Genomic DNA, 14,976 nt, shown 5'->3' with positions numbered 1-14,976 from the left:
CGTCTTGACCCCTACATTGTATGTTGCATGGATCTTTTTTTTTTTTTTCCTTTTCTATTTCTCCAAATGTTTCAGCAGGGTGTTTGTTTCTTTTTACCTTTTTTTTTCTGATTTCCAAGCATTTTAACCCAATCAATTACTTTTGCTTTGTGTTGCTATGAAGAACGAAAAATTGTAACAAACTCTCTACAACACTAGGAAATAACCTAATGTCATTGGGTATAGAGTACAGAGGAGAAGTCTGAGCTGGAGGCAAAACTGGGGGAGTCGTCAGAGTCAAATTCTGCATTTTCCAAGATGGCAGCCACATGGGACAACTGAGCAATGGACCATGGCAAGTCTCAACTGAGATTTGCTATGGCTGTAAAACACACACCAGATTCTGAAGACTTCACATAAAAAAAGAATCTATAATATATCATTAATATTTTTTATATTGATTACATGTTGAAATGATTCTATTTTGGATAAATGGGGTAAATAAAAATTATTGTTAAAATTAATTTAACTGTTACTTTTTACTTTGCTTTAATGGGGCTACTAGTGTATTCTAAATAGCACATGTGGTTCATATTATATTTCTATTGGCCAGTACTGCACTAGGTCACGGAATGGACAAGAGCACCGGGGAGTTGGTGTGATTAGAAGTGTGGTTAGAGGGACTCCCCTGGCAGTCCAGGGGTAAAGAATCCGCCTTCCAATGCAGGGGATGCGGGTTCGATCCCTGGTTGGGGAACTAAGATCCCACATGCTGAGGGGCAACTAAGCCCGCGCGCCTCAACTAGAGAGCCCACGTGCCACAAAACTACAGAGCCCACGCGCTCTGGAGCCTGCGTGCCACACCTAGAGAGAGAAAACACACACGCTCCAACTAGAGAGAAGCCCGCGCACCGCAATGAAGATCCCGCATGCCACAACTAAGACCCAACGCAGCCAAAAATTTAAAAAATAAAATAAAATAAAAGAAGTGTGGCTAGAAGACCTGAGTCAAACTGGAGAGTCAAGCGTCCACGAGCTGCGATGGTAGAAACTTACATCTCTCGCTAAACTGGAACTCGGTCCTTCCTTCAACTGAGAATTTGGGCAACACATCAAAATAGGATTAGCTCCTGTGCCTGGTTCCACAATATAAATCACAGAGGTTTGCATGTCACATGACAGTTGCTGTAGATACTCCTGTGGTGAGCAGGATTCTAAGATGGCCCCCATGATCTCTGCCCCCTGGTGTTACATACCAAGGAGTAGGTTGTGTTATATGACAAAGGAGATGGATGTCACTCCCTTGACTAGGTGACCTTATATGGCAAGGGTGAAGGGAGTTTGCGGGTGACATTAAGGCTTCAAATTGGTTAATTCTTTTAATTAATTAATTAATTAATTTATTTATTTATTTATTTAGCTGTGCCGGGTCTTAGTTGTGGCATTCGGGATCTAGTTCCCTGACCAGGGATCGAACCTGAGCCCCCTGCATTGGGAGAGCAGAGTCTTAACCGCTGGACCGCCCGGGAAGTCCCTCAAATTGGTTAATTTTAAATTCATCAAAAGGGAGATTTTCCTGGGTGGGCCTGACTTAATCAGGTGAGGCCACACTGATTGTCCTGCTAAAACCACGTGCACTGGGAAGAGGCCCCCGAGCCTCAGATGAGATTGAAGCTGAAACCTTGATAGCAGCATAGTCATATCCTGAGCCAAGCACCCCGCTAAGCTGCACCTGCGCCCCTGACCCACAGAAACTGAGATTAGTGTGTTATTATAAGCCCCTAAATGTATATGACTTGTTACGGTAATAACTAATCTGCCTCCAAATGTCATTCCTGTTCTATTTAGAAATCATGGTTATGAGACCCACCCTAGGTGTTTTTAATGAATGTGTTAATGAGGAGGCATGCCTATTATTATTTTTTTAATTTATTTTTAATTTATTTTTGGCTGTGTTGGGTCTTCATTGCGGTGTGTGGCCTTCTCATTGCAGTGGTTTCTCTTGTTGCGGAGCACGGGCTCTAGGCACACAGGCTTCAGTAGTTGTGGCACACAGGCTCAGTAGTTGTGGCTTGCAGGTTCTAGAGCGCAGGCTCAGTAGTTGTGGCGCACGGGCTTAGTTGCTCCGTGGCATGTGGGATCTTCCCGGACAAGGGCCCGAACCCGTGTCCCCTGCATTGGCAGGCAGATTCTTAACCACTGCACCACCAAGCCTGGCATGCCTATTATTAGGCCACTAATTTTTATATTAATCTTGAAAGCTTTGGGACTCCTGGTGGTGCAGTGGTTAAGAGGCCGCGCTCCCAATGCAGGGGCCTGGCTTTGATCCCTGGTCAGGGAAAGAGATCCCAGATGCACGCCGCAACTAAGAGTTCGCATGCTACAACTAAGGGGCCTGCATGGGGCAACTAAGGAGCCCGCCTGCCGCAACTACAGACCCGGCGCAACCAAATAAAATAAATAAATATTTTTAAAAAAATCTTGAAAGCTTTATTTCCACATACTCTCGATTCTTATTATTTGTGCTAGTTACGTCCTATAAAGTCGCTGTGAACACTGAACTGGCAAACACCGAGCCATTGATCCTGGGGGAGATACAGGGTCAGGCTCCCACAAGCATCTTGTCACAACACTTTTGCCAACCCATCAACATATAATCAGGTTTTCTGTGTGTTTTCTGTTTAAAGACACGTTATTTAATATAGAGTTGGTCCATTCACAGTGATCTCACAGCCAACAGCAGTGTAACAAAAATTATCTACAACGAAGCTTGTCTAATAGAGGCACATCGCAGCCTTCGTGCACTTAGGAACGCTAGGCTAGCCAGCACTCCAGCGCTATGCTTGGGGCCCTTTCAAACAGCGAAATCACCACAAAAAAGCACAGAAATGTGAAAAATGTGCCACTAAATAGACTGCAGAAAGGACGCTTGTATACAGTGTGAGAGCTGAAACAAGAAGGCGTGTTGCCTCGCCTGATCTGAGCTGAAAGGTGCCCACAGGGCGAGTCAGATCCTTTGCTGCTCTGAACACAAGCACACCTGCCAACAACTGCGAAAGCACGTGAGTATTAGTTTGTGGACTACAAATAAATGTTCGCGAGTAGGTGAATTCGAAAAATACAGAATCCGCGAATACTGAGGCTCGACTGTAATTGGCTTCCTTTGTGATCCTGTGCGTTTCATTTTAGGCATTTACAAACATAATTCGGTGAAGGGGGTGACAGCCCTAAAAAGGTGACAAATTTCTGGCGGACAGGCAGATGAGGAGAAACCAGCAAAAAGGCTCAGAAGGAGCTGTGTGAAGAGAAAAATGAGAAGAGGGTGGTGTTCTGGATGTCTTGTGAAGAAAGATCATAGCTTTCTTCTGGAAATAGCTAGAAAGACTCCAGGACTATCAACACAGGATTAGGTGGAATAAATAAATCATGCAATAAGGGAAAAATATAATTAGCTGGAATCATATTTACAGGTATCCTCAAATATGCTGTATATTTAGGTGACAGGTGCTTGTAGGTACCCCAAATAAATATTTCTGAAATGAATGAATTGGTTCTTTCCTCAATTTATAAACCAGAGAGGTCTCCAAACCGAATCTCCTCTACTTAGAACTTTAGTTCTTGAGTGAAAGGACAAATCATTAAATACTTTAAAAAGTTTTTAATGTCAAAACATTTTAAACTTTTTTTTTTTTTGGCAAAAACAGAGAGGGTGGGCACCACCCCACAGCCCTGAGTGGAATAGGAAGGCTTGGAAAAAAGAGTGCAGGGACATGAGGTCCAATCTTGTAGCAGCTTCTGAGGAAAAGCTCAGTCCAGGGGTAAGTTCAAGTCCACAGGTGAAACTGCCAGGATGCCCCCCTGGAAGGGAAAAGTGGCAGAGCCCCATGAGCAGAGAGTCGTCCTCCACTCACAGCAGCACCCACACCAGCCCAGTGAGAGCAGAGGCGGGGAAGGCAAGGAACCAGAGAGGGGGAGGGGAAAGAGACCCAGAGAGAAGTGGACAGGGATGAGGGATGGAGACCCCAAGAAAGGCGCAGAGACTCGGGGTGGATGGGAACAGAGTCCTAGAAGGGGCGGGGGGAGACAGAGCCCCAGCGGGGGTGGACAGAGACTCAAAGAAGGGGAACAAACAGAGTCCTGGAGCTTTAATGATAAAGAGCCCTGGCTTTGTGTTAAAGCCCTAATTCCAATCCCCCACCCTGCATAAGTGACTTTCCCTCAGTCTCCATAAAACTAGGATAATAATCGAATCCCATAAGGTTGTTGTGGGGTTTCAATGGGATCATTCCACTAAAGTCCTTGGCTGAGTACCTGGCCAAGCTTACCCGTTATCATTCCTTAACAAATAAAATGATTTTACAAATAAATCAGCTTCTGCTCTGAGCTACAGACACTAATATCGACTGTCCCGTCATCATCTTGCTTTGAGGTCTCAGGGGTCTCTCTCCCTTAACTGGACCACCTCCGATCACCTCTGCCTCTTCCCCAAACCTGCTCCCCACCTTCCCCTCCACTCTGCTCTTCCTGGTCCCAGAGGACATCAGATGTAGCCCTGCAGCTGCTCAGGCCAGCATCTTTGGCATCATCCTTGACTCCTGTCTCCCATCCACTCCATGAGCAAAATCTGTCAGGTCTACCTCCAAATTAAATCCAGAATTCTCTACTACCCCGACCCTGGCCTGATCCACCCTCACCTTCTCCCTGGACCAGCCCAGTCACCCCCTTGGGTCTTTGCCCTCTACAGTATTTGCCTCCTACAGTATTCTCCACACGGCCGCCAGAGGGCACCTGTGACCACCCAAGACAGCTCACATCCATCTACTCTGAGCCCTCCTAGGACTCCTGGCTCACTGAGTCAAAGTGCAAGTTCTTACCTTGACCACAAGGCCTAAAGCCTTGCATGATCTGGCCGCCCCTCCTGCTTTCATCTCCCACCCTCTTCCCCTCACTAACCCTGCTCCAGCCCTATTGGCTGTCTCTCTGCTCCTCAAACACACCTAGCCAGCTCCTGCCAGTCTATGAAGCAATGCTTACATTCTGAGAGCCTGGCAGTGATGAGGCAGGTGAGATGGTGCCCATTGAGCGGCGTGAGATTGGTATCCAGAGAGACGGGGACAGTTGCCTAGGTCACACAGCCAGTACACAGGAGCTTAATCCAGCTCTGAGCCCAGCACTGGATTTAAAGTGGTGAGCAAGCAAGGTAAGGTGGGATGGTGTGGAGGTGGCTGAGATTTTAAATGGGGATCAGGGAAGGGCTCGCTGAGAGTGATACCTGAGCAGAGGGGCAGAGGAAGCAAGGCAGGGAGATACCAGGCAAAGGGCATTCCCGCAGGCAGTGCTGCACAGGCAGACAGTCACCAGATAATCACATAAATGTCAAGTACTTACAAGGATGATCCCATTTTAATCCTCACAATAACCCTTTGAGGTAGGTATACAATTCTCCTCCCTTTACGGATGAAGAAACTTGTTTCTAGCTCATAACTGTTAGTGTATACCAGAGTGGTTTAAGCTGGGCATAGCATCTGCACTGATCACTACAGTGCCTCGTGTACATTAGGTGCTCAATAAACACGAAACGGATGAGCTGGGAGAACACCTGTGATGTCTGAAAGGCAGCCTAAGAGCCTCCCCGCCCACCCCCCACCCCCCCCAATACACACACATGCAATTACAATTAGTTAGGTAAAGGGAAGCCCAGAGAGGCTTTAGCGGCTCACCCAGCCCCCGTGGGCCTGGATCCAGGGCGCAAAGCTGTGCACGTGCTCTACGCTGAGACCGGCCAGGGTTCCCCCCAGCCTGGCCACGCGCCGGCTCAGCTCCATGGCCAGGGCCAGGCGGGCCAGAGGCTCCGGGGAAGGCGGTGGGGGCCCGGGGCACGGCAGCGAGGGGCGTGCTTGGCTTGGGCGAGGGTTGCCCTCCCGGCTAGAGAAGAGCTCCACTAGGCGGCTGAAGGAACCGGCGGAGAGGCGGGCCAGCTTGCGCCGCAGGGCGGGGTCTGAGGCCAGCTGTGGGGCGGGGAGGGGAAGAGGCAGGGTCTCCTCAGTCACACCCTCGTAGCCAGCCAATGGGAGGCTGGGAGGCGTGGCTTCAAGCAAGCTCTAGATACAACTGACGCCCTAAGCCACGCCCCTATCCAGCACATCTGCCAATCACAAACTAGACTATATGATCTCGGCCAAACTACTCACAGCAAGATGGCCTAGAACCAGAGAAGCCAAGCCACGCCCCTGACAAGGCCTCGACAGCCAATCAGGACCAAGCCCTGTATTAGCTGTGTTCTAGCATGCTAACATTCTAGCCACGCCCCTGTGGGCTTCCCCGAAGGCCAGGCCAGTGACTACGGCAACCTTGCCTTCTACCAGACAATGAATATTATAAGGCCATACACTTTGCCCAAGCTCCTGACCCAACCTGATTCCAGGACAGAGTCACAAGCCACACTCCCTCCAGCAGTCCATTTCCCCCATGTTCTAAGCAACGTCCCTATATAGTCAATCAGGGCTTCAGATTTTAGACAGCTGTCTTCAAGCTACCCCCTCCTCCCTTTCCCATCACCATACATTCCCTTACTGCCTCACCTCGTCCAATCTCCTTCCTAGAACAGTTTCTGGTGGCCACACCCCTCTGCCTTCAGGCCACGCCCCTTTGACGATCAAAGAACGTCACTAATTTAAGGTATTGCCCTGGCTTACCTGTCACTCACCCCTTCACTGAAGCCTTGTCCCACCTTCTCCCCACCTGACCATCCAATGAGAATGCAAATCCAGCTTCAAGTCCCAGTGCGGAACCATGCCGCAACTCCTATCCTAGCTAAGGGATGGAACAGACCGCCCATCACCTTCTGGTTGATGACTTCTGCCTCTTCCTCCAGCAAGGCCACCAGCTTTCGCAGCAGGGCTTCCTTCTCTGTGGGTGCGTGACCCTGTAATTCTGGGGGGCAGAAAAGAATTTGGCTGGGGGCAGAACCGTGGCGACCATTCTACCCTCATCCTTCTCCAGGGCCCTTCTGCACCTCACCTGGGCTAGGTGGGGATTTCAGTTGCTCTTGGACCAGCTGTTCCAGCCGCTGGGCCACCAGGGCATAGAAATCTGGAGTAGCTGGGCCTGGGATGAAAAGAGCCAATGATGGGCCTTCAGGACATAAGGAACTTAGGGATTCTCTCCTCCCAACCACCTTGCCAGGTAGCAATGATTTCCATTTCAGAATGGGATAAATTGAGGCCCAGTGAGCAAACTTGGTAAAAGACCCTTTTACTTTTCCCCAAATTGGACTTCGAATGTTTGAGCCGAACTGGACCTTGAAGATTATCCCATCTAAGGAAGGCAAACACATGGCACTCCAACTATTACCAATCTATCCCTTGCCCATTTCAGGCAACAACTCATCACAGAACTCTTCTCCCCAGCTGTGAAATCCTCTCCAAGCGAGCACTCCCAGGAGCCATTGCTTGTCTATCCAGTATCACATATGAGAAGAAACCTACTGGTCACTCTTGATCAAGTCCAGTATCCACCGCCCCCCCATTCCTACTTTGCTACTGGAGAAAAGGATTCATGTAACCAAAACAGCCAAGGAATTGTGACTGGAAATCAGGTTTCCTGCCTCCCTAATGGGGGCACTGGTGGCTACAAAAGTCTTAGGAGCAAGGAAGCATGTGTGGAAAGAGAGAGATAACAAATAGAAAGGCACCAAAACGAAGTGAGGGAGTGGCATGGACATATATACACTACCAAATGTAAAATAGCTAGCTAGTGGGAAGCAGCCGCATAGCTCAGGGAGATCAGCTCGGTGCTTTGTGTCCACCTAGAGGGGTGGGATAGGGAGGGTGGGAGGGAGACGCAAGAGGGAGGGGATATAGGGATATATGTATACATATAGCTGATTCACTTTGTTATACAGCAGCAACTAACACAACATTGTAAAGCAATTATATTCCAATAAAGATGTTTAAAAAAAAAAAGAAAAGAAAGAAAGAAAGGCACCAAAAGCCCTCCTGAAGCCTGCTCACAGAATTGACAGTTAGTAAACCAACTGGGGGTCGGGGGTGAGGGTAGGTGCTGGAGATCCCCCACAGCTACCTCCTTAGCTGAGTGATCTTGAACTAGTTCCTTATCCTCTCTATGCTTTAAGAATCAAAGCTGCCAGTTCTTGGGTGATCGAGGGAAATCTCTTACCAGGCTCTGAACCATAGCATGGCCGGAGGGGCAGGGAGCAAGGCCGAGGGGACTCAGGGGGAACTGCTCCTCGCCCCAGGGAGCAGGGAAGACATCTTCGAAGGCGGCTTAGGAAGTCTGTTGGCTCCTCTTGGGCAGGGCTCCTGGGGAAGGGGACCTCAGAGAGTGATCCCAAAGGCCCTTTGCAAGCAGTCCCTTTGTCCTCCCACTGAGGGCCTTTCCCTGCAACCCCCAGGGCAAGGAGTGGAGCCAGATATAAAGAGGGGGGGAAAGGAGATAGACTGAGTCCAGGAGCAGGAGTTGGAGAGGGGCCCACCCCAAATGCCGTTCCCGGAGGGAAGAGGGCAACTCCTCTTACCTGGGTGGGGTCGGAATGGGAGACCCCGCAGCCTCACCCCGCCTTAGGAAGGCAGCTAGGACCCTCAGCGTGTCCTCTCGGAGCCCCAGCTCTTCCGAGCCTGCCATGGGGGCACCTGTGAGAGAGGGAGCTGGAGGATGGGCTCCAGGGTTCAGCGGGAAGTAGAGGCTGGGGGCCCAAATTCCTAGTCCCCGAATGAGGAGGGGACCAGGACTTGTGAGTCCCCAAAGAGGGAAGGGGCTGAGGGTCTGCATTCCCAGGTCCTTTACGGGAGTTGGGGGTCTGGGGGCCCAGACGCTTAAGTCTCCAGATGGAGAAGAGGGATGAGGAGGAAGACACCTTGATCCTGGGAGAGGAGAAGGCTGGGGATCCGGATTCTTGGGTCTAAGGGAGGAGGGGCTGGGGGCCTGGACTCTTGAGTTTTCGGAGAAGGGGGCTGGGCGTGTGAACTCTTGAGTCTAAGAGAGAAGGGGGCGGGGGCCTCAGACTTCTGAGTCCCAGAGGGAGAAGGAGGCTTGGGGACTTCTTGATTCTGAAGGTATATGCCAAGCTGCTCACGTCCGTAGAGGGTCGAGAACTACCAATCCCAGCAGGCTTCATAGCAAACATTCCCCTCCGTCCATTACTGGTTCGCCGCGCAGCCTGCTGGGAGGTGTAGTTCCACTCTCTGAGGCTAGAATTTGGGGGACCCAGGACACTCGGATGTCGGAGAAGCGGGACTGAGTTGCCCCCTCCTGGATCCCGGCTCCCTCTTCTTCCCTCCTCACCTAGCCCTCGCTAACGTCCCGCTCACCTGGTCCCGGGCCCCGCCGCCGCCACCTCCTCCACTGAACTTGTATAAACTTTCTTTTCTTAGTTGAACTTTCCCGCGCCTGCGCCCTGGGCCAGGTTGGTGACGGCCCAAACGTAGAGGGGCGGGGCGTTGGGTCCCGCCTAATTTGCATGTGACGTTCCCAGCATGCCCGCGGTCGGAAGGCCTAAAAAGAGCATGGGGTTGGGGGGCGGCGCCCCCGCTTATCGAGCAGCCTCTTTGGTTTTGGAGTCACCCAAACGACGGTGAAGTCGTTTTTATTTCAGGAAATCGATAGAAAAGGAAGCCCCACCTCTAAAGCTCAGCTGACAGGAAGTGGGGTGTGCAGCTGAGAGTTCGAGAGATACGAGACCCCAAACACAGGCGTGGCTGGGGCACTTGGCGCGCCCGACGCACCGCATAGGAAACATAGGTAACTGGCGAGTAGGTGGCATCCAGAAGTGAAAAATCGTAGAAAGGATGGGTCTACCCTGCCAGTGGAGAAGGGGGGTTGTGTAGTCTGGGGGAAAGTGAAGCAAGAAGGAAAAAAGTGAAGCAGTGATTGGCGCCGAGATCGGCTGTAAAAAAAGCAAACGTAGGGAAAGTAGTGGAGAGGAGGGAAGAGGAGGCGTCTGCACTTGGGGATCTACGGGAGAGATCGACCGGGACTCTGAGAATGGGAGGCAATCCACTCTAGAAAGTGGGGACGTGCCCTGGAGGAGGGAGGCTGTCTGTCTGGGAGGGATTATGGATGGTCTACGGTGGGAATGGGTGAGGGGATCATGGGGACGGGGGGGAGCTGTGGAAGGGGGTCTACCTTGGGGTAACTGCGGCAGGTAGCGGTCTACAGGTCACTAGCGTCTGCATTGCAATAACTAGAGGGAGGGCTCTACCTTGGAAGTGGGAGTACCTGCCTTGGGTGATGTGGGGGGAAGGAGGGGCTTTCAATGGAAGAGGGAAGGTCTACACGGGCGCAATTGAGGGAGGTAGAGGTATCTACACAGAAGAAGCTGGGGAAAGGAGGGGGGTGTAAAATGGGCTTGGGAGGGAGTTCTCGCTGAATTAGAAAGCCTCGCTGGAGGATGGAAGGTCTCCTGTTGGTACCCCAGGAAGATATAGGTGAGAGACCTGCGCCGTGGCCCGTGAGGGAGGTCTGGGTGCGGAACCCCCGGACGGGGTGGCCCTGGGAGGCCGCCTGTACCTAGGACCTGTTCTCTGCGCGCAGGCCGGACCATGGGAACACAGAAGCCTCGTATCCTGCCCTGGCTGGTATCTCAGCTAGACCAGGGGCAGCTGGAGGGCGTGGCCTGGCTGGATGAGAGCCGCACGCGCTTCCGCATCCCTTGGAAGCACGGCTTGCGGCAGGATGCCCAGCTGGAGGACTTCGGCATTTTCCAGGTGCGGGCGCGCCGGGCGGGCTGGACTCCGAGGGGGCGGGGTGGACTCTGAGGGGGCGGGGTGGACTCTGAGGGGGCGGGGTGGACTCCGAGGGGCGGGGCCGAGAAGGCGGGATTAGCAAGCCTGGAGAGGCCCGCTCTTATTCTGACAGACTGAGATGGGTGGAGTTAGAACGGGAAGGGGTGAAGTTAGTAGGATCCACGGACTGGTATCGGAGAGCAGTCAGGATTAGAGCTGCCAGGTTCCGGTAATAGAATCTGGAAAGTGAAGGAAATGCATCCTGGGGAGTTCGGGGCCCCCGGAGTGGGGCTCTTGGTTGTAGAATTTCTGGAGGCCGGTCTTGGAATATTAGAGGCGAGACTTGGCCCTGAAACTGAGGTTTCTTACCACCAAATTAGGATACACCGGTGGTGGTAAGCCGAGTTAGAGTGCGAGGGGGAGGGGTTATTACAGAGGGTGTCCTGGGGCAGGTTGGTGGCAGAGTTAGACACCCATTAGGACCTGGAAGGCTGGCTTAGAAAGCAAAGGTGTTTGAAGGGTGGTGGTAGGGGGATTCGGGGCGCAGAGAATCTGAGTTTGGGGATGGAACCTTGCCAAGTTAGAACGTGTCGGGGGGAGGACGATGTTAGGACAAGAGGAGACAGGGTTGGGACCCCTGGGGCAAGGTCTAAGTCATCCTCTCCACTATCTTGGTATCACTGGTCCCCTAGGCCTGGGCTGAGGCCAGCGGTGCCTACACTCCTGGGAAGGATAAGCCCGACCTGCCCACCTGGAAGAGGAATTTCCGGTCCGCCCTGAACCGGAAGGAAGCGTTGCGTTTAGCAGAGGACCACAGCAAGGACCCCCACGACCCGCACAAGATCTATGAGTTTGTGACCTCAGGTGTGCTGGAAGTGAGGCTTCACTTAGAGGGATGGGATTTCGAGTGTCCCCGGCGCCCCCACTCCACTCCCCACCTTTCTCCACAGGAGTTGGGGACTTATCTGAGCCAGACACCTCTCTAGACACCAGTGGCAGATACAGTACCTCTGATATCCAGGTAAGAATGCGCCCCGACCATCCTGCTCTCAGTCTCTGCCCCATCCCCTCTCTGCGTCCTCATGGGCCTATTCAGGCCTCATCTTCTTCCCCTGGACCATCACCCCAGGCTCCATTCTCTCCCTTGCAGTCTGTCCCCAACCTGACTCAGTGCTGACCCTGTCCCCCCACCCCCTGCCCACAGCCCTCCGTGGCTTCCCAGCATCCTCAGGAGAAAATTCAGAGCTTTCAGCAGGCATTCAAGGCCCTAATCCACCTTTCTAGGATTTAATAGCTTTCCTCCCTGTGCAGGGTTCTCTCAGCGTTTGGGGAACTCAGAACCTCTCTATCCTTGATCTTGCCGATGTCTGTGCCAGGGGAAGTCCCCTCTGAAATTCTTCCCAGACCTCTCTGCCCAGGTCTTGCTTGCAGAGAGCCAGATCCTTGGGTGGAATTAGCTGCTCCCCTCGGGCCACTGTATTGCCCAGCATACATCAAAGCTGTACATATTTTACTGTCTGTGCCCCAGGTTAGAAGCCCCTTGAGGTCAAAGCTCAGGTCTGTCTCCTCTCTGGGTCCCCACATCGCTGAGCACAAAGCTTGGTCCATGGGAAGTCTCCAGAAAAGGCTGTGGAAATACCTGGATCCTTTTTTTTTTTCCCTCTCCAGGAAGACATTCTGGAGAAGTTACTGAGTGACATGGACTTGGCCCCAGATGGAGGGCCCTCAAGTCTGACCATGGCCCCTGAGAACCCCCCTCAGCTCTTGCTGAGCCCCAACTTAGATGTCCCTGCTCCTTGCCCAAAGCCGGGACCCCCTGAAAACCCACTGAAGCAGCTGTTGGTGAGCGAGGAAGGTGAGCGCCAGCTGCGGGGTGGGAGGGGTCAGGGCTGGGCCGCAAGCCCCCTGACGTTCCCTCATCCTCTCTCCCCCTTCACATTGCTGCTGCTGCTGCTCAGACTGGGAGTTCGAGGTGACCGTCTTCTACCGGGGCTGCCAAGTCTTCCAGCAGACTGTCTTCTGCCCGGGGGGCCTGCGGCTGGTGGGATCAGAAGCAGGGGACAGGACACTGCCTGGACAGCCGATAAGACTGCCAGACCCCGCGGCGTCCCTGACAGACAGGGGCGTGACAGGCTACGTGCAGCGGGTGCTGAGCTGCCTGGGCGGGGGACTAGCTCTGTGGAGGGCCGGGCAGTGGCTCTGCGCCCAGAGGCTGGGGCACTGCCATGTGTACTGGGCCGTGGGCGAGGAACTCCTCCCCAACAGTGGTCACAGGCCTGATGGTGAGGTGCCCAAGGACAGGGAAGGAGGCGTGTTCAACATGGGGCCCTTCATAGCAGGTGAGTGAGGCGGGGCCTCAGCTCTGCTGTGGAAACGGCAGGCAACGGTGGTTAAAAACTCTGGGGTCAGGAGGTTTGGGATCGAATTCAGACCCTGCTGCTCTGCTTGTGGTTGAACCTGTGGGGAGAAGGACTGGACTGCCCTGAACCTGTGGAGTCTGAGGACTGTCTCCTCTCTCTCACCTGCCCGGAGCTGGCAGGAGGCACAGGGCCCAGCGTACAGAAGGTGCTTTGGGGAATTAGCTGCCATAGTCGTTATCATTTATTACAATTATGGTGCAAAGACAGATGCAGGAGAAACAAATCCTTTAGGGCTTTGCTCTCCAAACAGACCTTTCTGCAATGATGCAAATGCTCTGTATTTCCACTGCCCAATATGGTATCCACTAGCTACATGTGGCTATTGAGTACTTAGGTGAGGTGAGTGCAAATGAGGAAGTGAGTTTTTTAAGTTTTATTTGATTTTAATTAGATACAATTAAAACTTAAATAGCCACGGTGGCTAATGGCTACACATTGGACAGCATGGCCTTGAAGGGTTAAAGAGCAGTAACCACCAACCACCTTATGCTCCAGCATCACTGAGCATCCTTGGGGGAGTGGACTCCCCTCCTGGGCCTGTTTCCCCATCCAAGTGCTGAGGCTCTGGGCGGTGGGCGGGGAGGCCTACCTTCCAGCCCAGCCCTGATGGGAGGGAGGAGGAACATCTCAGCTTGTGCCAGAACAGGAGGGACTTCCCCCAAATCAACAGCCCCCTGGTCATGGTGGCAGAGACATGTTGAGCTTTAGATCAGGGAAGAAGATGAGGATGTTACTGAGGTTTTCGGGGAGCAGGGAGGGGCAGGTAGAGGGCCTTCTTCCCATCCCTGACTAGGTTCCTGGGCCCCCAGATCTGATTGCCTTCATCGAAGGAAGCAGACGCTCACCACGCTACACCCTCTGGTTCTGCGTGGGGCAGTCATGGCCCCAGGACCAACCATGGATCAAGAGGCTCGTGATGGTCAAGGTACTGCAGCCCCAGGCTCCTGGAGCTGAGGGGTAGATCCTAAAAGGGAGGAGGTTGCTTCTGGGAACTACAATTCCCACAGCCCCCTCGGAGAAACTACAACTTCTAAGAGTCTCTGCAAGTACCAGTTCCTCCTCAGGAGCTTCTGGTGTCCCTCCCACGGCCTCACCCCCAAAGCCTACTTTGCGTTCTCCCAACCATGTGCAAGTTGGTGGACTGCAAGTCCTAGCAGGCTGGGTGCGGTACTACAGCTCCCAGGAGTCCTTCTCATCACAAGCTGCTCGGCTCTAGCTTCCAGGAACCCCTCAGCAGCCTCAGCCCTAAGACCCATTTTTGGCCTCCCTTGGTGGTGAATATGGGGAAAACTGTAACGCCCAGCAGCCCTGGGCCTAACGGTTCATCCTGGGTTACAGTGGGGGCTGTCGGGAATTGTAGTCTACTCAACTCATCCCCGACAGTAGATGGTGCTGGCTGTTTCCCCTGACTGTTTCTCCCCCACCTCCCTCAGGTTGTCCCCATGTGCCTCAGAGCCCTGCTAGACATGGCGCGGGTAGGGGGTGCCTCCTCCCTGGAGAACACTGTGGACCTTCACATTTCCAACAGCCACCCACTCTCCCTCACCTCGGACCAGTACAAGGCCTACCTCCAGGACCTGGTCGAGGACATGGACTTCTAGGTCACCGGGGAGGCCTGAGCCCTCAGCTTCCACCTCAACCAATAAACTGGTTCCGGCCATGGTCATCACTTGTCTGTCTGGTGTTCACTGTCCCTGGGCCAGCCCTGACCCACGTTGGGGGTTATTCCTTCTTAAGGCCCGTTTATCCATCTGTGCAAGCCACTCATATGCTAGGTGCTCACTGCATAAAGGCCAGGCACCGTGCAGGGGGCAGCTGACACTCCTTACCTCTTC

General features: G+C 52.9%; 2 protein-coding genes across 7 annotated transcripts; one reads left to right on the top strand and one right to left on the bottom strand.

The window, feature by feature from the left end:
- Nucleotides 1-3,647: 3,647 nt before the first annotated feature.
- BCL2L12 (BCL2 like 12) lies at nt 3,648-9,459 on the bottom strand. 4 transcript variants are annotated; one of them, XM_057534861.1, is made up of 8 exons: nt 9,309-9,408; nt 9,074-9,160; nt 8,516-8,630; nt 8,158-8,300; nt 7,000-7,086; nt 6,821-6,912; nt 5,700-5,987; nt 3,648-3,837 (listed from the first exon to the last, which is right to left on the bottom strand). In XM_057534861.1, the coding sequence occupies exons 3-8, from the start codon at nt 8,620-8,622 to the stop codon at nt 3,787-3,789; spliced, it is 768 nt and encodes a 255-aa protein (XP_057390844.1). In that variant the 5' UTR covers nt 8,623-8,630; nt 9,074-9,160; nt 9,309-9,408; the 3' UTR covers nt 3,648-3,786. The 4 variants fall into 4 exon arrangements, with proteins under 4 accessions (XP_057390844.1, XP_057390845.1, XP_057390843.1 ...); XM_057534862.1 differs by having other exon boundaries at nt 9,074-9,157; nt 9,309-9,381; XM_057534860.1 differs by lacking the exon at nt 9,074-9,160 and having other exon boundaries at nt 9,309-9,459.
- An 11-nt stretch (nt 9,460-9,470) lies between these two features.
- IRF3 (interferon regulatory factor 3) lies at nt 9,471-14,807 on the top strand. 3 transcript variants are annotated; one of them, XM_007184950.2, is made up of 8 exons: nt 9,471-9,738; nt 10,531-10,703; nt 11,414-11,585; nt 11,672-11,742; nt 12,390-12,576; nt 12,680-13,060; nt 13,951-14,066; nt 14,575-14,807. In XM_007184950.2, the coding sequence occupies exons 2-8, from the start codon at nt 10,539-10,541 to the stop codon at nt 14,740-14,742; spliced, it is 1,260 nt and encodes a 419-aa protein (XP_007185012.2). In that variant the 5' UTR covers nt 9,471-9,738; nt 10,531-10,538; the 3' UTR covers nt 14,743-14,807. The 3 variants fall into 3 exon arrangements, with proteins under 3 accessions (XP_007185012.2, XP_007185011.2, XP_057390840.1); XM_007184949.3 differs by lacking the exon at nt 9,471-9,738 and adding an exon at nt 10,177-10,424; XM_057534857.1 differs by lacking the exons at nt 9,471-9,738; nt 10,531-10,703 and adding an exon at nt 10,889-10,950.
- Nucleotides 14,808-14,976: the final 169 nt, after the last annotated feature.

Source organism: Balaenoptera acutorostrata, chromosome 19 (assembly GCF_949987535.1).
Source record: "Balaenoptera acutorostrata chromosome 19, mBalAcu1.1, whole genome shotgun sequence".
Taxonomy (NCBI): Eukaryota; Metazoa; Chordata; class Mammalia; order Artiodactyla; family Balaenopteridae; genus Balaenoptera; species Balaenoptera acutorostrata.
The sequence above is the reverse complement of the archived record's forward strand: the minus strand, read 5'-3'. Positions and strand labels throughout refer to the sequence as shown.